The sequence below is a fragment of the Trachinotus anak genome, unplaced genomic scaffold, assembly GCF_046630095.1.
Source record: "Trachinotus anak isolate AG129_WGS33_773 ecotype Australia unplaced genomic scaffold, CSIRO_AGI_Tana_v1 ptg000012l, whole genome shotgun sequence".
Lineage (NCBI taxonomy): Eukaryota > Metazoa > Chordata > Actinopteri > Carangiformes > Carangidae > Trachinotus > Trachinotus anak.
Window position 1 is genome coordinate 14450883 of NW_027273863.1, and position 19895 is coordinate 14470777.

General features: G+C 40.7%; 1 protein-coding gene and 1 long non-coding RNA gene across 8 annotated transcripts in view; one reads left to right on the forward strand and one right to left on the reverse strand.

The window, feature by feature from the left end:
• The window catches only part of kmt2cb (lysine (K)-specific methyltransferase 2Cb), a 63189-nt gene that overhangs the window by 23512 nt on the left and 19782 nt on the right, over positions 1-19895 (forward strand). For 4 of the 7 annotated variants that reach the window (XM_071492711.1, XM_071492713.1, XM_071492716.1 and 1 more), the window contains exons 13-35: positions 3312-3389; positions 3761-4488; positions 5959-6081; positions 7387-7503; positions 7884-7988; positions 8939-9043; positions 9159-9340; positions 9825-9989; positions 10097-10203; positions 10340-10411; positions 10547-10759; positions 12024-12143; positions 12401-12526; positions 12670-12800; positions 13969-14161; positions 16171-16263; positions 16530-16577; positions 17578-17718; positions 17829-17861; positions 18222-18371; positions 18463-18604; positions 18719-18954; positions 19144-19217. In XM_071492711.1, the coding sequence (XP_071348812.1) occupies positions 3312-3389; positions 3761-4488; positions 5959-6081; positions 7387-7503; positions 7884-7988; positions 8939-9043; positions 9159-9340; positions 9825-9989; positions 10097-10203; positions 10340-10411; positions 10547-10759; positions 12024-12143; positions 12401-12526; positions 12670-12800; positions 13969-14161; positions 16171-16263; positions 16530-16577; positions 17578-17718; positions 17829-17861; positions 18222-18371; positions 18463-18604; positions 18719-18954; positions 19144-19217 (3482 nt within the window). The remainder of the gene's footprint in view (positions 1-3311; positions 3390-3760; positions 4489-5958; positions 6082-7386; positions 7504-7883; positions 7989-8938; positions 9044-9158; positions 9341-9824; positions 9990-10096; positions 10204-10339; positions 10412-10546; positions 10760-12023; positions 12144-12400; positions 12527-12669; positions 12801-13968; positions 14162-16170; positions 16264-16529; positions 16578-17577; positions 17719-17828; positions 17862-18221; positions 18372-18462; positions 18605-18718; positions 18955-19143; positions 19218-19895) is intronic. The other 3 variants (XM_071492715.1, XM_071492717.1, XM_071492718.1) reach the window with 3 other exon arrangements.
• Positions 181-1643, reverse strand: LOC139629826 (uncharacterized). Its single transcript, XR_011693052.1, has 2 exons — positions 1550-1643; positions 181-1516 (listed from the first exon to the last, which is right to left on the reverse strand). It is a non-coding gene; the product is annotated as an uncharacterized lncRNA (long non-coding RNA).

Consider the following 19895-nt stretch of genomic DNA (forward strand, 5'->3'; position numbering starts at 1 on the left):
TGACTCAGCCTCTAGCCATGCAGAAGTAGTTGAAAGTTTTGGCTATGCAACACCAAACTGGGCTGTAGTGTCGTAGTGTGCTGAAGTTTTGAAAGTCGCAGTTGTTGCAGATGAAAGGATTGAGAAGAGACTTTTTTGGATTAGGGCCAGAGAGAATCACTATGTCTTTTATTCGGAGCATTTTCTGAGGACTCCCCAATAAACAGATGGTGTCCAACTAGCGGCAGATTAAAGCGACTCCATTGTCTTTGTAATTCTTTGTTTTACAAAATTGAAAGTACTTTGTTTCTCCCTTCTTTCTCCTGGGGGAGGTAGTATTTGCTGCCATCTATGTGAATGAGAAATTGATACTTGAGATTTTTAATTTAGTTCATACAGAATTAAAACTACACAGTGCAGCCTGAGGCAGAGGTGGACACTACAGTTGCCTGCTCATACTTCTGTAATTTAACTTTACATTTGACTTTCAGTTTGACTCTACTCTACTACTCAACGCAGGGAGAGGTTGCTAAGGCTCTATGACCATGTCTGCTGAAACAAATTTTGGTTTTCTTATAATCCTTGTATGTCGCTGTGTGTGCACTTGCCAGAATCTGTGACAGTAAATGAAGACACAACAAGGTGTGTTTGTTATACAGTAGCTTCAGCAAAATATGGCCTTTGGATTCAGGGACTTGAGGTTTGGGCTGAACAAAAGAAGTGTGCTGTTTAAAGCAACTATAATTATGGTTGCTTTAACTCACCTTCAGAGAAATTTCTAGAAAAAGCCATTATGTTTTCAAGTCTGAGCCCTTTATGATTATAAAACTTAAAAGTGTTGAGACTTGACCTTGTTGTATGAGCATCTCTAGATAGAGGGTATTTAGTAGCAGAGACACCATCCCCTTAGTAAACCCCATCCTTCACAATATCTGTCTTTTGTTTCTGCCGGTCGCAGGATTTCTGTGATTTGTTATGGTGCAAGCTTTACCAATCACAGAGTTACATGATGCTGGTATTTGTTTGTCTGAGGTTCAGGGCTGCATTTCCATTCTGGTTCATGTGAGGTCTGAGATCTGGCTGAGGATGCCAGTGGTAGCCAGGCTGCCCACTCTTGTCTAGACAGCAGACTCCAGTGGCAGGAGAAAATGGGTTGGAGCAGCATGATGGTGATGATATCAGATCCCCCGTCTGCAAACCTGCCTTAGAGCTACACTGGCTCATTCTTGGCTGCTTGCACAGCTTGCTCGCTCTGCTTACCATACACATGTGCTCACATTTTTACTAGCTTTTTCCTGTGGTCATGAACTGCTTCATCATTGGATGTAGCTGGCAAGGCAATCCCTCCCCCACTGTTTTAGATATGTGTTGAGTGTACACGTGAGCTGTGTATTGATTTGAGATGAGTTTTTGGAGGTTTATTTTAAGCAAAACAAGTTTTGCCTGTTTTTCAATATGCATGTCATAATGCTGTCTGCACCTGGCAGTAGATGTTGTTTAGGATTGTGGGTTGTACCCTTTGGAATTGAAGGGTAAACTGTTTGATTGTGTTTTTTGCAGTGTATTTGACATTTCCTGCTCCAAATAAGAGAAGGGAATTATTTTGATAATGTGTTGAAAATTATTATATATATGTGTGTGTATATATATATATATATATATATATATATATATATATATATGTGTATATGTTGGTTTTTTTGGCTTTGTTATGTGAGATCATGACTTTGCTGCCAACCCGCCTGCACATGTAATGTAATTAAAGTCATTAACCAGAGCTGTTATTACCTGCCAGGATTCTCTACCACTCAGGGTTTAACAGCAGGCTTACTGTGACTCAACTGACAGATCCATTCAGTGAGGGCAAGTTAGACCTGACTTAAGGCCTCTGCTGCATTAATCAAAGCCAAGTATTTATCTAAACCATCACAGTATTCACAGTAGGAGATATAGGAAGCAGGGTGTTAATATGAATGAGAATGTGTGTTCAGCTTGGTCAATAGTTGAAGGCTGGAGATGGTTGGAAGCCCATCTCCTAATTGACTTTCTGGCATCGGCACCGGATGAGCACCTGCAAGCTGCACAGTCATGAGCCCAGAGCACACAGACCCTGGGATGTTGGTTGTCATGGTTACTCCCTTCCCTGGCAGAGATGCTTAGCAGGTGCATGTGTGTGTCAGGATCAGTGTGACATGGGAACTTGTGGATTGAAATGGTGGGTGCTTCGTTAAGACTAGGCTATCTGTACTGTCAGAGGCTGTCTGGCAGAATATTGGCTCGATGTGTGGACGCCTGATAGCCAGGAATGACTAGTTCTATTCATGCCAGACTGGTCAAATTCATTGATGTCTTTGGTTCTGTAGTGTCTCCTATCCTCTCTCTCTCTCTCCATTTGGTTTTGTATCAAAGAGAGAGAGGGTAGGAGAACCTAGATTAATACCAAATGTAGCCTCATACAAGCTTGTCTCGTCATCTCTTTATGCATTGTGACTGCTTGTAACTCAAAAGCCACCCCCTCTTCCAGTAACACTTCTGTCACTTCCATTTCAAGGCTCATGCCACACTTCATTAAGTCTGAACATCAAAATGAATGTTAGATCCCTTTATAATGTCCAATGTTTTTCTATTTGCAGTAATATAGAACCATATGAAATTATTTTCTTTTGGCTTAAGAGATAATTGGTAATCTGCAATTAATGTTTTTTTCTACAACTTCAGGATTCATATCAATGTACAGTCTTGTATGTTTTACCTTTTTTTTTTTTTTTTTTTTTTTTTTTTTTGATTGATATGAAAATGCATGTAGAGTCAATTAATCAAATAGTTGAGCAACAGAAAAATACGTTTATTCTATAAAACTGTTGAAACTGTCTCTCAAATGAGCAGATTTCCTTCTTTTCTGTCACATATCATTATAAATCAAATATTTTCAGGTATTCTGTTATATGGTCAGACAAAACAAAACATTTGAAGATGTCACATTTGGCTTTGCAAAATTGTGACCATTTTTGGCCATTTTTTACTTCAGAAAATCGGAAAAATACAATCAGCAGATTAATCAATAATGAAAATGATTGTTAGTTGCACCTCTAAATAGGTGGTTTAGAACTGATGCAAGCAGAAGTGTCTTTTTCTTTTTTCTTCAATGGGGTGGCTACTGGGCATCCAAGCCTGACATTTCTGTACAGTCTGCTTTCTTTATTTCTTTATTGCCTCACCTCTTTATCCTAATGTGTTCACAGTCTATCTGAATGCTTAGTTTCTCTATTCACATGCAAGCATTCATTGTTTTTATATAGACGCTCTCTTTAAATGAATCTTCTTTCTTTTAGAAGTCTCAGTGGAAGCAGACGTTGAGAGGCAGGTTACTGAACCTTCTGTTAACAAAATCCTCACAGAATTCAAACCAGGTTTGTACTCACAGCTTGTATTAGTACTTAATCTGCTTTGTCGAACCTCGTGTTGATAAGCATGAATATAACAGTGATTGCTGTTGAAAGTTTGTGTTAAATGTAATGCTCACAGTTTATTCATGGTGTTAAAATGCTCTACATTGTTTACAACTACTATCAGACCAGGCCGCTGACATGGAGTCTCCCCACCAAACACATGTATCATTTACATTAATGATATTAACTTTTCTGTAGTGATGCTGATCACTTAAAATCCATTATCTTAATATTGTAGTGCTTACCACTTATATCATTTTTATGTTAATGGTGTGCATGATATGAATATATCCAGATATGTTCTTCTGACCACTTTGTATCTCCTCCTACAGAAACAAAACCAGCAGCAAGAACCCAGCTTACATCTACAGAGAGTCCCGCATCTTCATCGACTCCCAGCCTAGAGTCAGAGTCTGTTCCAGCCCAGCTCTCTACAGAGGCTCTACAGACACAGGACACCACATTACAAATCAAACCAGCAAAGACAGAGGCCTGCCCTGAACAGGGCATGGCCAACCCCAGCACAAAGGATTTTAAGGCCATCATTTCAGCCACCAAAGAACCAAGTACTGCATCAGTACCTTTCACGGACCAACCAATGGAAGTCTCACTACCACAGCCTTCGAGTATGGATGTAGTCAGGGCTTCTTTACTGGAAACTGCTCCAACAGAACTTAACAAGGAGAGGAGGGAGGGTATTTTTCACAGGAATCTGGCAGAGACTGTTAAGCCCTCAGCCTCTACTACATCAGAGGAGATGGACACTACACCAGAGAGCAAGCCTAATCTGTCATTTCCCAGCCTGTCTTCAGAGGAGAAACCCCTCAAGACATCTGTGGAAAAATTGGCTGAAATGGTTTCCTCTTCTTCCCACTCCTCCCCTCTACTCCGAGGGACATCTCCCAGAGAGCCACTGCAGACCCAGATCCTACCTTCACTGGGTGACCACAGCAGTGTGATGCCCACCACCACCCTCATACCACTCACCCCAAAGATTGGAATGGGAAAGCCAGCTATCACCAAGAGGAAGTTTTCTCCTGGGAGGCCACGGGTGAAACAGGTAGGAACCTGGATATCACATCACAAAGGATCACTGATACATTTTGTGTCACTGGGTGGTTTTTCACTGTGCTGACCAAATATTATATCCCTGCAGTGTAGGCCAATAATTGGTGCTCATACCCTGTGTTCTCCAATGACATATATGTCCTGTGGGCTCTGATCTGAGGGTGGATTTGTGTTTTTTTTTTTTGTTTTTGTTTTTGTTTTTTTTACTCTATTCAAGCATAGCAGAAGGACAGTATGAAAAATGATGCTCTTTCTCTCAACTCCCCCTGGCCTCTTCACATGTTTGTGCGCCAAATGACTAGTTAGTCAGTGTTCATACAGGGCTCGGTTGAAGTATTAATTATTTCCAGTAGGAATTGTCGTTTCTTTTTGTTTGTTTGTTTTTTTTTGTTTTGTTTTTGGGTTTTTTTTTTTTTAATGGCTGAAACACATTTTACAGTCAGTCCTCACCATATTCCACCTCTCCGGCATTGTCATCAGTCTCCGTTCATCTCATGTCCATGTTACAGACTTGCCACTTTATTGTCCCATTGAGAATGAGCATTCTTCATTCTTCGTCACAAAATACAGTGACCATCACATTACCATGTCAAAGTTATCTCCATATCACATCATCAACTGCTGTGGGTCACTTGTGACTGTGAAAAAACTTCCTAATATTAGTGTCTCAGTGTCACTAATACAAATGAATTATAATAGACTATCACTGACACTGAATGCAGACTCTCTCAGACAAATAATAATGGGAATTGAATCACACCCATGGCTATAATATATTATGAATGATGTTAGTGAGGGTAGACTAATTTAGTTTTTTGCGAAATGTATTTTTTTTTCTCCCCAAATATATCCCATCTCTTAAGTAAACATATGGCTCAAACTAATTTGTTACACAAGGCCTGGGGAAATCTATTCCAGAAATTTGAATGTTGCTCCTCTTTAGTCCAGCATGCTTTTGTCTGATGGGTTCATGTGCTGCCATGCTGACGCAATTCCCCTTGTTTTGTCAACATGCCAAACATACACCGTTGTCATGGTGAGAGGTTACAGGGCCTCTTTTCCTGCTGTATGGTGCCATGATGCCCTGGCAGATCCTGCTGTATGAAATGCAACTAACACAATTGTGCTCTCTAGTTTTGCCTTTACAAAGAGTCTATTAGAAACATGCCTCTTTAACTCATATGCATGAAAACCCTAAGGACTGGCTTTAACGCAGAATGTAATCTAATAACTTAAACTGTTCACATTTTGGCTCATCTGATGCTCTCCCATACTGTAACTCTGCATAGATGGGTGTGTATGGAATTTTTCCCATATAGCTACATTAGAAGCTCACTACATCTCTCTAACATCTTTCTTTGTATGTTTTGTTTCTTCGCTGGCTTTGTTTTTAAGTTGCTGCATTTTGTCGCCCTCCTCCCTCCCTCTCTCTCACTCTCTCACCCACCCCCCCTTACCTTAGGGTGCATGGAGCCCCCATAGCAGTGTGAGCTCCCCCTTGTCCTGGTCGCCAGACCAGCCAGAGGGGTGGGACGTCCCAAAGACCAGGCAGTCCTCTGGCAGCCCCGGCTGGAGCATCAGAGTGGTAAATACTGTGGCTCACCAGAGACAGCAGGGCAGCAGCTGCCCTCTGTTAGCCCTCTGTTTACCCTAGTGACGCACACTCCCCGAGTGTTCCTGAATGTCACTGCGATGTATTTCATAGCCTACTAACAATTACTACCACCTTACAGTGAGAGGAGGAGATTCAAAAACCAGTGTCTAAGCTACTGACTTTATGAAGTGGAACTGAAAGATGTGGCTGTGAACATAATGGGTTTTGCTGGCTTTTCAGTTGAATTGAGAGATCAAGGGTATGGAGCAAATAAGAAAAGCATGTTATTATTATTGTCTGCACAAATATTTGGGTAATAATGTGTCCCGTTTTCTCTTTGTCAACCATGCACTGCTGTGCTCTCTTCTTTTTTGTCTTATTCAAACCTGTTCAAGTATTTATTTATATTTTTTTCTTCTTTGATTTGGACTTAGTGAACAGTCTGTGGTAGTTGGTTGCTATGGTGACAGTCGTTACTCTTAACAATGCTGGGTGAGGGTTAATTTGTATGCTGTGTCATTGGTCCAATCCAGGTTAAACACCATCATAGAGTGTGTCTGTCAGGAGGCACAGTGGATGGGAGGGGCCTCGGTTTGGGATCAGAGCCAAATGTGGGGGTAAATGGGAAGGGATTTTGGGGCAGGTGCTGGAAGGTTCAGTTAGACTTAGGTTTGACAGTCACGATTAGGCAGAGGCCTCTTGTCAGAAATGTGCCAAAGGCACAGTGAAACCCACATTGCTAGAACAACAACTCAGAGTCTTTTCTCTGCTCTATCATTTGCTGGCTTGGCTGTCTGGCAGAAATTGTAGTGTGTCTCAAATAACAGTCATTTCCATGAACTATCAAAATGTCAAGAATCAGGTTGATTGGATATCTTTTCTTCTTCTTGAGCATTTGCATGATGCTCAAATGTTGGAGATTTCTAAAAAGTCAAGATTTTTTTTTTTTTTTTTTTTTAACCCCGTTTTTTTTTCATTGCAGTGCTAAAATAGATAAGAGAATGTATTAGGTAAATCACTTGTCAGGCAGGCTGTACATGCAGTAGCAGCTTGCATCCAGGCAACAAAAAGAATAGCAATACATTTCTAGAGCTGAACTGGGAGTGGTGGAAGGTTCCCTCTGGCAAACCTTTAGATCTTGTCTGCTGAGCAAACTGTGACTTGTGCATGCGCGAAAGTGAAACAAACTCCTGCAAAAGACTGAAGTCAATCCATTTTAGTTCGGAATATGAGGAGCGGTCATTGTCTGGTCTGATTTCTTTATTTATTGACTTTTTTGTTGTCTTGCCTCCACAGGGTCGTGGTTCAGGCTTCCCTGGGAGGAGGAGGCCCAGAGGGGCTGGTCTGTCAGGTAGAGCTGGACGAGGCAGGGCCAAAGGCAAGAATGGAGCGAGTCCCAGCCTCAACCCTGGGGTATGTGCTATCAGCTGGATGACTTTTTGATGTCTTTAGCAAATATTGCTCCATATGCAAATCAGTGTTTGTTTTCCCTCCAGCTAAAGACATGGATGATGTATTATAAGCAGCATTAATGTTAATGACAGAGAAGACTGCTAGTTTCATTTTATGGTAAAGGTTGCATGTTTCCTGGGGGCCAGTTCCTCGATGGCTCCAAGATTTGACTCAGCAGTTGTGAATAGTAGATGGTAATAGCTGATAGTAACTAACCACAATAGTATGTGAATCCTTTCTCATATTAATTCTTATCAACTGTATAGTGAGAAAACATGATACTGCTTATGCCACCACACCGTCATGTTTGTTTATTTTGTGTATTCTTCCCTGAAATGCAGATCACCACAATAGACACACCATACCAAGTCAAGGAGGAGGAGGAGAATGCCATGCATAACACAGTGGTCATATTCTCCAGCAATGACAGTTTCACGCTAAAACAGGTCTTGTTGTTTTTTTTAAACTGTCAAGAGTTTGCTGATGTATTTCATTTTAAATACTGATCCACGCATTTCTCCACTGACTTAGATTGCCTGAAATTATATCTGTGCTTAAAGACCTCTCCCTCTGGAGATCATTAATTCCTGTGGAGATCCTGCCAACTGCCTGCAGGAAGTGCAGTGGATTATATAACATGGGATCATATTGAAATTTCATTGTTTCTTACTATCTACCTTCAGAGTAATGCTCTTGTACTGAATTAAATTCTATAACCATGAAGTGACTGATGGTCATTGTCAAATATTCATCAAGGTTTTAGAGACACCAGTAACTGAAATCTTGTATTGCTACAGAATAACTCTTTATTTAAAGTGACTAAGCAAATAAGCAATACAGCCAAGGTGCTTCTTATTAAGGCACCTAGTCCTAAATGGCTCTGTCAGTGAGCAAAAGACTCTTCTGTCTAGCTCTCAGATGTGAGTGTGATGCAGGGCTGATAGGGGCTCACTCAATTATCCTAGTTAAAAGGCCATTGTTTCCAAAAGCATCCTGTATTCCTTTAACCTTGCATTTCAAGATGCTTTTATGCACATTTGAGGATATAGGACAACTGACTGGCCTTATCTGTCAAGCGGGTTTAGGGTAAAGAAAGCATTTTCTTTGTTTTCAGGATAGCAGCAACATAGACAGTGACCTTTTACTTACACAGCCAGTGGCAATAAATAAAAATGCGGAACATATTGATAGCCATGTGATAAAGTAGTGAGATAAATATTGAACAGTTGTCAGATTTGTTCTTGTAGACAAGCTGAATCTGACAGCAGCTGGCTACTTTCTTTGTTTTTGAGCACAGAAAATAAAATAATTTCAACTGGAAAATTGGAATAATAAAAGTGGGACTCTCACTGCCTCAGTGAGATGAGATAACTCATGATGTCTCTCTTCCTTTTAGGACATGTGTGTGGTGTGTGGGAGCTTTGGCCTTGGAGCAGAAGGCCGTCTTTTGGCTTGTGCTCAGTGTGGCCAGTGCTACCATCCATTCTGTGTCGGCATAAAGGTACATTAACTGCTGAGATTGTACACTACACATTCAGTATACTAGAGTACTTAATAGAAAAATGATCCTGTCACAAACAAGCCTACATAGAAAGGTTTCATTGTTACTTCCACAGATCACCAAGGTGGTGCTGAGTAAAGGCTGGCGTTGTCTGGAGTGTACAGTGTGCGAAGCCTGTGGCCAGGCCACAGATCCTGGCCGCTTGCTGCTGTGTGATGACTGTGACATCAGCTATCACACCTACTGCCTGGACCCCCCACTGCAGAACGTACCCAAGGACAGCTGGAAGTGCAAATGGTGAGTAACTTGTTAATCATCTCACCCAAAATTTGCTTTAAGGAGGCAATCATGAAATTAAAATCAAATTAGTTTGAATTAGTTTACAAAAAGAATGGAACAATTAGACATTATTGAGCACTGTTTTATTTTGTTTTCGCAAGCAACAATTTACCACATTTCCTCTCTTCCAGATTAGTAACTATCTTACGTTGTAATTCTTTCTTACACGTCTCAATTTGAAAATGATCCGCCAAAAAAATCTGTTTTTAACAATCCAAAGGCATGTGATGTTAATGCCCTAAATATTTTTATGGAGAGAGGGATCAAACAGAAATTAAAATTCTTCTAAAAATTACATATGAACATTAAATAATTTCATCTTTACAGCATGTTGACAGCGTATCGAGTGGGCTTTCATACTTTTTTGTAGCTCAGTTAATCTAAATTGTCCTCTTCGAAGTAACCTGCGTGGAATGACCTCTGTCCTCTGTGTCTCCTGCAGGTGTGTGTCCTGTACCCAGTGTGGTGCCACCACACCAGGCTTAAGGTGTGAGTGGCAGAATAATTACACCCAGTGTGCCCCCTGTGCCAGCCTTCCAACATGCCCCATCTGCCAAGTGGACTACAGTGAAGGCACCATCGTCGTGCAGTGCCGCCAATGTGACAGGTGAGTAGTGATTCCACAATACCTCAACTCAAGAGGACCTAGCGCCGATAATTTTTTTTTATGTAACTTGCTCCTGTCTAAACTTTCTCTTCTCTCTCTGTTCATAGATGGTTTCATGCCTCTTGTCAGGGTCTCCATTCAGAGGAAGATGTAGAGAAAGCCGCAGAAAGCAGCTTTGACTGCACAATGTGCCGAGCTTTCAAGACCACTAAAGGTGGGAGCGCAGTGATTCTTTTTTTTTGTGTGTGTATGTGTCTGCTGTAGAGTGAATAGGCTCAACCATGACATTTGTTCCTCCTCTGTCTGCTGTTTGTTTTTAATGGCTTTTTATGTCCCCTGTGCTGCTGCAGTTATGACCAAGGCCAGAGATGCTATTGAGCCTGTAGTTATGACGCAGATTGTCACAAAGGCTAAAGAAATGGGTAAGTTTACGGCTTCAAAATTGATAGATTATAAGTAACAATAGGAAGTTTTTTTCTTTCTACAAGATGGTGATTTGGCTTCAGTTTTGACTTTAATTTTTAGTTTATACCCATTCTTGTTTTTGGTCTTTTCAGATCTGTCCAGGACCTACACCCAGGATGGTGTTTGTTTGACAGAGTCAGGGCTATGCCAGCTCCAAAGCTTGTCTGCTACAGCGTCACGGCGCAGAAAACCCAAGCCAAAGCTGAAGCTAAAAATCATTAACCAGAACAGTGTGGCAGTGCTTCAAGCTCCTGTAGACCCCCTATCAGAACACTCTCGTGATGAAGACATTGAGGACAACAGAGGTACTTGTCTTCCCACACAATCTTCTTCTTTCATCTCAAGACTGTTTATCACAGACCTTCAGTAAAGCAGTGACTTGGACTATCAATACTGGCTTTTTCCAATTATTCCAGCTGGGTGGATGTTCTTGTTTTTTTTTTGTTTTTTTTTTAGTAGGCCTATTGATGTTTTTCATACAGCTGCACAGTTCAAAGTTAAAATTACCTAGAGCTTGTGCAGTTTCACAATTAGCTCTGAATTAGAGTGTAGCCTGCATCATGCTTTTCTTTTAATGTTGTGTATACACTCAGTTGGCAGTTTATTAGGTACACCTAGCTAAAACTAATGCAGTCTAATACCACAGTCCTGCCATTACCGCTACCGTGAAGGATATAATGTTCACTTGTTCAACATTGTATTAAAGGGATGTTGATTGATCTTTATGATCATTCTGGAGAATGTTTGTGGTGTTGTTGGACTGTTTGCATTATACAGAGAGGTGTGCCTGTTACTTAGCCTACACTCATTGAAATAGAGTTGACAAAATAACAGCACCACAAACTGCAATCATTTTATTTAAAACTGAACATTATAACCTTCGTGAAGGTAGGCTTTACTGCTTGACTGCTGTAATGGGCTGTATTAGTTTTAGCTAGTGAGTGTATTGTCCTATGGTGTTTTGTGCAATATCCAGGGAGATGGAAGTGTTATGGCTGGAAGGATTGGGCAAAATTTGGACAGCCCCTTTTTCATGGATAGCATGTTGAAGAGTGAAATGTAAATCTGCTCACCGCTTGTTGATGCAGGCCATCAGTGTGTATATCAGTTGTTTAAACTGTTAGTTGCTACTACTACTGTGCACAGTGTGTTTGAATTAATAGATAAAAGTATCAGAAATGGGTTAATCTTTATTTAAACACCCCTTGTTTAGAAAAAAAAAAATGCTGTAAACAGGTGTGGAAAGATACAGATGTTTTGCATTAAATGCTACTAATTAGTAATAATAGAACTTGCTTACCTGATATTTAACATTATTAAATGTCTTTCTCTAGCTGAAAAAATATATATAACTTGCCACTGGAAAAAAAGTATGAGTATGAAAAAAATCCCTCTGGAAATGAAGCTCCTTAGTAATGGAACTGGTGAACTTAATTTCAATCAGGCTAATGTCCTGCCACTGAGTGGAGTTCAGATAGAACTGACCCTGGCTCTGTGTTAAGGGGCCTGGTCGGGGTGTTCTCTGCTGCAGGGCTGTCACTCATCATCAATGCTCTCTCCTTCTCACAGAGGCAGAGCTCATAGATTGTGAGGGGAAGTCTGACTCAAGCCTGGAGCGAGAGCCAGCAGAAGACGACTCCAAGGGGGCCGACGGCGGCAAGAAGAGGAAGAGGAAACCGTACCGGCCGGGTAGGGCACCTGATTGAAGGAGACAGCTTCTCTGAAGCGTAAAATGGTGCAGTACATGCCCGACGATGTAGCTCCAGCAAAGCTCTGCCATCTTGCTTTGGGAGGGCTCTGTCTACTGTTTCTGAGCATTCGTGTTGAATGCAATGGACAATTAATAGAACCAGTCAAAACTCAACATATGACAAACATATCGCGTTTGTTATATCAAAATGGGTTTTTTTGTGTAGATTTATTGATACTAAATTTCTTCCTAAAAGGTATCGGTGGGTTCATGGTACGCCAGAGGAGCCGCCCAGGCCAAGGTCCAGGCAAGGCCAAACGATCCCTCTGCAGGAAGGATTCTACTGGCTCCGTGTCAGAGAATCTTGTCGGAAAAGATGAGGGTCTGTACACCAATAATGTATCCACACATCTGCATTATAGTGAGCGGTCCCCTGTCAGTTTATGTTTTCATTTCATAATAAGAGCTTAAAGATACAACACAACCAGTAGAGTTTAGTCTGATGTTTTTTTTTCTTTGTTGCAGGATGGACAGAGACACTGCCTGATACTCCTGTGGAAGAGACGCCCCCTGGACCAGAGGTCCCAGAAAAAATAAAGAAACGCTACAGAAAGAAGAAAACCAAACTGGAGGAGGCTTTTCCTACCTATCTGCAGGTCTGTCACTTCTGATCACACACTGGCAGTTTGAAATGACCAGTAAACTAATAGTCTGTATAAACACAGTGGAGATATAACAGGACGTCAGTTTATAGCTTCTTTATAACCTTGAAGTGTAAACTGCTATATTGTGTTAAAAAGAAAATAGTTTTCATTGGTAATCTTTCTCTATTTTGTACAAAAATACTCACAAATTACCAGATTTAATAACAGTCAATACAGCTCATTTTGCCAACAGAGGTGCCACATTTTTGTAATGGTAGATGTTTCATCTTAAAAATTGCATTATCTCAAAGGCATCTTCATAATGAGAAACATTATTGAATTTGTTAAAACAAATTATTTCATCAGTTGATTGCAAATCTATTTTTATTTTATTGTCATGCAAGCCTGGCATTCACAAACACAGACTGTCTGGTCTTGTCACGCCATATCTTCATAAAATGCATTTTATCTCACCCATGGGAAGGTTGGGAATCCAAAGTACATTGCCTGGAAACCACTTACAGAACTTTGATGCACGGTGCCCCTTCTGTGAGCTTTTTTGAAAGAACAGCCTAAAGGATCCCACAGTAGAGGATACTCGTCTCTGATCATGCTCTTTAAATGGCTCCTGTCTGGGTTGTGAATTGACATATGAAAACTTAACTGGAGATGACTTCAAGGCTCCTTGTCTCTAGCCAGTATCTCAGTGTCACCTTGTGTTGGCCAAAACATAGATATGTGATGTGCATTAAGCCACCGGCAGCTGTCAGTGCTGCTCTTTATCCCACCACAGTGGCAGAAAGGGGGGGTGTTTAGTCTAACCTAAAGGTCCGACACAGTGAAGCACATTTCATTAATTATTGAGTTAGCAACATGTTGGGCTTTTAATGTCTTTGTGTGGCAGAGAGCTGCAGTTACATGTCGTTGAGGATAGTAGTCCTCTGGGTATAAGTGGTGTGGCGAGGTAGGTGCTGACAAAAGGGAGATCAGCACCAACATGACTGTTGGTTTCAGAGCTTCTCTGTTTCACTTTGGTCAGTTCTCATGGGCCTTCATTGTGCACTGAGTAATTTCTATGTGACATGGTGATGCGTTTCCCATGACTGATGTCAAGAAAGGCAAACTTTGAAGGAAAGTGTCAGCACAGAGAAGTGACCAGTGCTTTGTGCTGTCATGTCAGGAGGCATTCTTTGGAAAGGACCTGCTGGACAAAAGTAAGCAGAGCAGGCAGCAGGGGGTCGAATCAGGCTTACTGGAAGAAGGGCAAAGCCAAGTGGAGAGGAAGCACCCCACCACCAGCTTCCTGGACACTTCATCAGATCCTCTGCTCAGTGCCTCAGCAACATCCCTTACTACCAGACCCACAGCAGCACGTATGTATACACATTACTTTGGTACTACAGTACAAGGCATGTAATGACTTACTGATTCAAAGCAATGCCTTTACATGAGATGACCAAAGAACTGAGAACAGCTAATTAGAATAAGACCAGTGCTGGAAAGGAAATGATACAGGTATTGGAAAAGCCTGACGCAACAGGGCTTATTTTGTGTTTATCCTTATTTTGGGGCCTAATGGTGTCTTTTATTCCATACATTTTTATCCCTCATCTTCACCCAATGAGAGTATTAATCCTTTTTATAAAAGAGTAAATGGGTATGACCTAAGTCCAATGAACACATGTTCATACTGGATTTCACCCATTCAAACAAGACAAAGTCAAAGTGTCAAAGGTTAATCTGTTGTCTGAAGTAGCGTTCAGACTCAAGCCAGCAGCTGCAGTTCCATTCATTGCTAAACCAAAGACTTATGCAAAATTTCATTCCATATGTAGCAAATAAGGTGAAGTTTCAGTTTCCCTTGCAAGCTCGCTCTGTCTCCCCTGCCCACTCACTCTGTCTCTTGCTCTCGCAAGCTTTCTCTCAATTTTACATGAAATCTCACATATTCCTTGTGCCGACCTGAATGACTAGTTGTGCAGCCAGAAAACAAACAGAATAACAACACTGACTGGTAAACACATGTTTCACATGGCTTGTCAAGGCTGAATTCAAATGGAAAAGGTTTGCCACGTATGAAGATTCTATGCATGCCAACACACAGTGGTTTATTATGTTGTTGAACATGATTGTTGCCTGTCTATGGTTTATGTAGTTTTGTCACTGTTTGATAAGCAGATGATCAAGATGAGATGCTGCATCATACCTGCCACCTGTATTTATTTAAGCAGATTTCCACACAGCCAAATGGCGTGAAGCCACTGTGATCACAGTGTTTAACACACCACTCGCTAGCATCTATGCACAGTAAAAAAGTATTACCAACATCGTTTCTTTAAAACTAGAAAACCATCATAAATCAACTGATTATTTCTTTAAGATTCATTGTTGCAACAACTGGCTAAACTGCAGTAAAAGCAGCCTGGGAATGTCTTGTGTTTCAATTGCATCCTATTGCCTAATATTGCATCACATAGTCTGGTACATATCAAATCAGTGTCAGTCGGAGAGGGATAGGGTCCGATAGCTGGTTCTGTTTTTTGTCTTGTTCCTAGTGGCTAAAATACCCAAACCCAACAAACCTATTATTCATTTACCACCTCAGTTTTTTTTATATCATAAAATATCAACTTATTGAAAAAACTCCTGAAAGACCTGAATGTGTGTCGAAAGGGCAGCAAGACATGAAACTTTTATTTGTAAAGACTCATATACAAAACCAAGTAGTTGTTTATCGAAGGAGCACAGAAATCTGAAAACACTTGAAGTCAGTCTTCAATGTTTCGCTCATAATACCAGGTGAATAAAAGGGTTACATTACAGTAGCTTGAAATTGTTAACAGCTAAACCTAAGCAGTTTGAGATACTGAATCATACCCATACTATGGTTAAGAAAAAATATCTCATGAAGGTTACTTCACATTTACTTACTCTTAGAGAGAACAGACATTTATTTGCTTCCACTCAAAGTAGAATATTTGAATTGGGAACCTACAGAAAGGGAATATAAGCACATCACCAATGACAAGTGGCCAACATTTTCAATTGTCAGCGCTGGATTTCTATTTACAAATAAAACATTATACACTTGGGAGAAGATGGTGTATCCTTGTATCTTTGGTAGTAATTCTCACTTGGAGTCACGTAAAGCGGTTAAATAATACTCTTTGAAGATCAATTTGACATAGTATATTTCAAGTCATTCAGGGGCCACTCGGTGTCACTATTGTTTACATACTGTGCAGTTTCTTCACTTGTTTAGCAAATTCTACTTTCAAACAAATGGTTCCAAATCACAATCCGTTCAACATCACCATCAATTATGATTTTTGACAGTTTGGTTCTTTCTTTTTTTTGTTTCTTCCTTTTTTCCCATCTACAGAGACGTCTGAGGAACCATTAGTTGATCTATCTGATGTTCTGAACACTGATGCAGACATCTTGGGAATGCTCGGAAAGCCAAGCAATGATTCTGGTGCGTCATATATCTCACAGGCAGTCACAGCGCTAAGAATTTATTAATGGTCACCTAGTCATGGGTTTACACAATCTCTTCCTCCCGGTTCAGAAATTTCCTCAGACAGCAAGTTCATTTTGCTTTCACCACTTGTTGATTTATTTTAATGTCACATTCTTATCTTTGGTTTTATCCTTTGTTGGTTTGCATTGTCTGAACCGTGTTGTGCTTGTTCTGTCTTCACTATTTTTTCACTCATTTTATCTGGTTTTGGGTTCTTGTAGGTCTTGATTTTTGCCCCTTCCAGGTTGACAGCTCACCTCCTCCTTTTGGTAAGGGTGCTATGGCCTACTAATCCCTTGCTTTAGTTCATCCTTCCTCTCTTACAGTGTGCGTCTCTATTTCAGTGTGCATGTATATAAGCTGCTTCATACTTAGCTTTTCTCAACCATTTCAGATTGTTTTAACACTCATAAATTGCTTTGTACTTCCCTAACCCAGTGCACAGTATTCACTCAGATGCATATGGTGTGTCGGTCGTTAAATATGAGCCTCCTAAACCTTTTCATTTTAGGAGGACATTTTAATTTAATAAATAGAAGAACTAATTCATAGCTGCCTCATCAAAGATGTATAGAAAAGAAAACAAACTGACAAGGACATCCTGGTATTCAAGAAATGAGCAGCTTAGATTGAAGCAATTTAGAAGAGGCCTTGGTGAATGTCCTTCCAGTTCCTGAAGACATCGAAGGTCTTCCGTTTTCAGACCTGTGGCTGGATGACAAAAAAACACTGCAGTACATGTCCTTTGGTTTTTATAAAAACTAATTTGTTCAGCTTAAGTCCTCTATGGGCTGATTATAGTTAAGTTCTAATACAGATATTGCCAACTAATGGTTACAACCATCTTTAAGTTGGTAGAACTGTCATTTAAAAAAAAAAAAAAAAAAAAAAAGATTAATAGGAATTTTGTATAAGGACCAGTGTAACGGATGGGTCAGAGCATTATTTTCCTTCACAAACATTCAAGTGTTTGTGTATCTTTACTGAGAATTAGTACAACCTGTCTGTCTGTTCACCGTCCTGAAAACACGCCCTTTAAGCAACACAGGCACCCCAAGGAGCTGTAACCATATACTGCTCAGTTTTGACTGCATTCCACAGCCTGTTAAGACAATAAACATGTTCTCACTTCAAGTCTATATTTATGATCACGTTCTTGGTTGGGTATTTTGTTGGTTGTTTTGTGTGTGTGTGTGTGTTTGTGTGGGTGTATGTATGTGTGTGTGCATGTCATGATTTGTTTTTGTATGTCTGTGTGTGTTTCCACAGCTGGTCTGGACATTGGGCCCCTGGCAGACAGTTCCCCAGTGGTGTCCCAGTCTCAGGCTGGCCGGAGGACGCCTCGAACCCTCCCGGAGGAACCCCTGGACGGTATTCTCAGCCCAGAGCTAGACAAGATGGTCACCGATGGTCAGTGTAGAAGACCAGACATCCAGACACTTTCAGTTGTTTTACACTGCTATTTTAAAACTTTACGTAAGATGAGTAACGATCTGTTTCTGATCCTTTCCTTGTTTCAGAATCAATTCTCAGCAAACTTTACAAAATTCCAGGTTTGTAATTTCAACCTTTTTGTAAAACTTTGATCCAGTGTTGTCCCACGCTGATTAATATGACTTGCCCTGAACTCCCAATGCAGTGTTGTTACAGCATTTGGACCATAGTTCAGTATTGTGCTAAATAATATTTTACCAGTCAGTGAGATAAATTGTGCAGATGTCTTTAAGGCAGTAAATGATCAAAATCAATTATCCAATTATCTCTCTTAATAAAGGCAATAAATGTATTCCCTTTTTTTAAAGATTTTGCCATCTTCTTTAATGTCTTTCCAAATTGTGTCTTAATTTTTTTTTTCTCTCCTGCCTTAATGGATATTAACACACACAACATTGTGCCATCACATTCTGTTACAGAGCTGGAAGGTAAGGATGTGGAGGATCTCTTCACAGCAGTCCTTAGCCCCAGCACGAGCCAACCACCTCCACCACCGCAGGTGCCTCGCCCCCAGGGTCCAGGGCCCCTCCCTGCCACACCTGGCACTAGCATGCCTCACCCTAACCCAGGTACACCATTAATCACCTTGTGATGGTCAGGCATAGAGCGCTTGACTGTAAAGTCCATGGATCTAAGTCACCTTTTAAAAATTGTGTGTAGGGAATCCCATGTTTCCAAGGATGCCAATGATCAATGGTATGATGGGACCAAACCAACGCTTCCCCACAAATCCAGGAGCAGGACCTTGCATCCCAGAAAACTTCTCCCCTCTTAACCGTATGCCTTTCACTGACAATCCAAGGTAATGCTTCCTTCCTTTAAATTATTCCAAGATGGATTTTTTGGTTTTGTTTTGTTGGTTTTTTTCCCAGCAAAACCAGACCATTTTTTCACCTCTTTTCCTTTGTTATTATAGGGATAGAAAGTTTAATCAGATGCCTAGAGAAGCAGTTGGTCCATGGCCCTCCCCAGCCCATGGCCCCGGCCCTACACCCTCTGGATCTCTGCCTGAGGGGGAGACTGAAGCCATGTCCAATGCCCAAAGGAGTACACTCAAGTGGGAGAAGGAGGAGACACTTGGAGAGCTAGCCACTGTTGCTCCAGTCCTGTATACCAATGTCAATTTTCCCAACCTCAAAGAGGAATACCCAGGTTGGTATATGGCTCTAGCTTTATTGTTCATGATTAGTCCGTGATATTTTTTCTGTTTGTGTAGTCATTGCTATTATTTCTGCTTATCTCTGGGTATTGTTTGGGTGTACAGTCACACAAATCAAAAAATACCTTGCATGCTCTGTGAGACTGTTGGCATGACAACTCCTCCTCTTATTCTCTCAACAGACTGGTCTACAAGAGTAAAGCAAATTGCAAAACTTTGGAGGAAAGCTAGTTCACAAGACAGGGCCCCATATGTGGTAAGATCAACCATACTGTTGAATTTGCTAATTTTCTTCAACTGTCTTTAAGCCTGAACTGTCACTACTATTTGCATTGACATATTAGTATGCAGAAGGCAGACTCCTGTATCGCATCTGGCCTCTTGCCTCTTGCCAATGCAATTTGAAATCCGGCCATTCACAGATGAACTAATTAACATAGGAAGCTCTGCTCAGCGTTAGAACTCACTATGGTCGCGGTAATTAAGTTCACTAGAAGTAATTTTATCTGGCAGAGGCCATTTTCAAAGACCTAGACTTGATTAAAAAATGCACCCTGCATTATTGATTTTTTTAAAGGGTATTTTGCCACCGGTTTGCATGGTGGCAGTTCTCTTTCATAGCTTTTTCATTTGATATTCCACTTATACGCCCCAGTCATTATCAGGAAACTACTGAGATACCTGATTTAGAATAACAAGGGTGACCTCCATCATCTGTGCAATATACAGTATGAAGAGGATCATGACTATGCAACCAAATGACCAAGTATCCAAAAGAAAAAAAAAGTTCAGCAGCATCCCTTGAACATTTTCAGTGATGTAGGGCTTTATTGGTTCAAAATGGATGCTTTAGCTGACCTTATTTACCAGTGACACAATGTTCATAAACAGCCATTTTTTTTTTGATGATTTCCTTTACCCTGTTTCGGGTTGT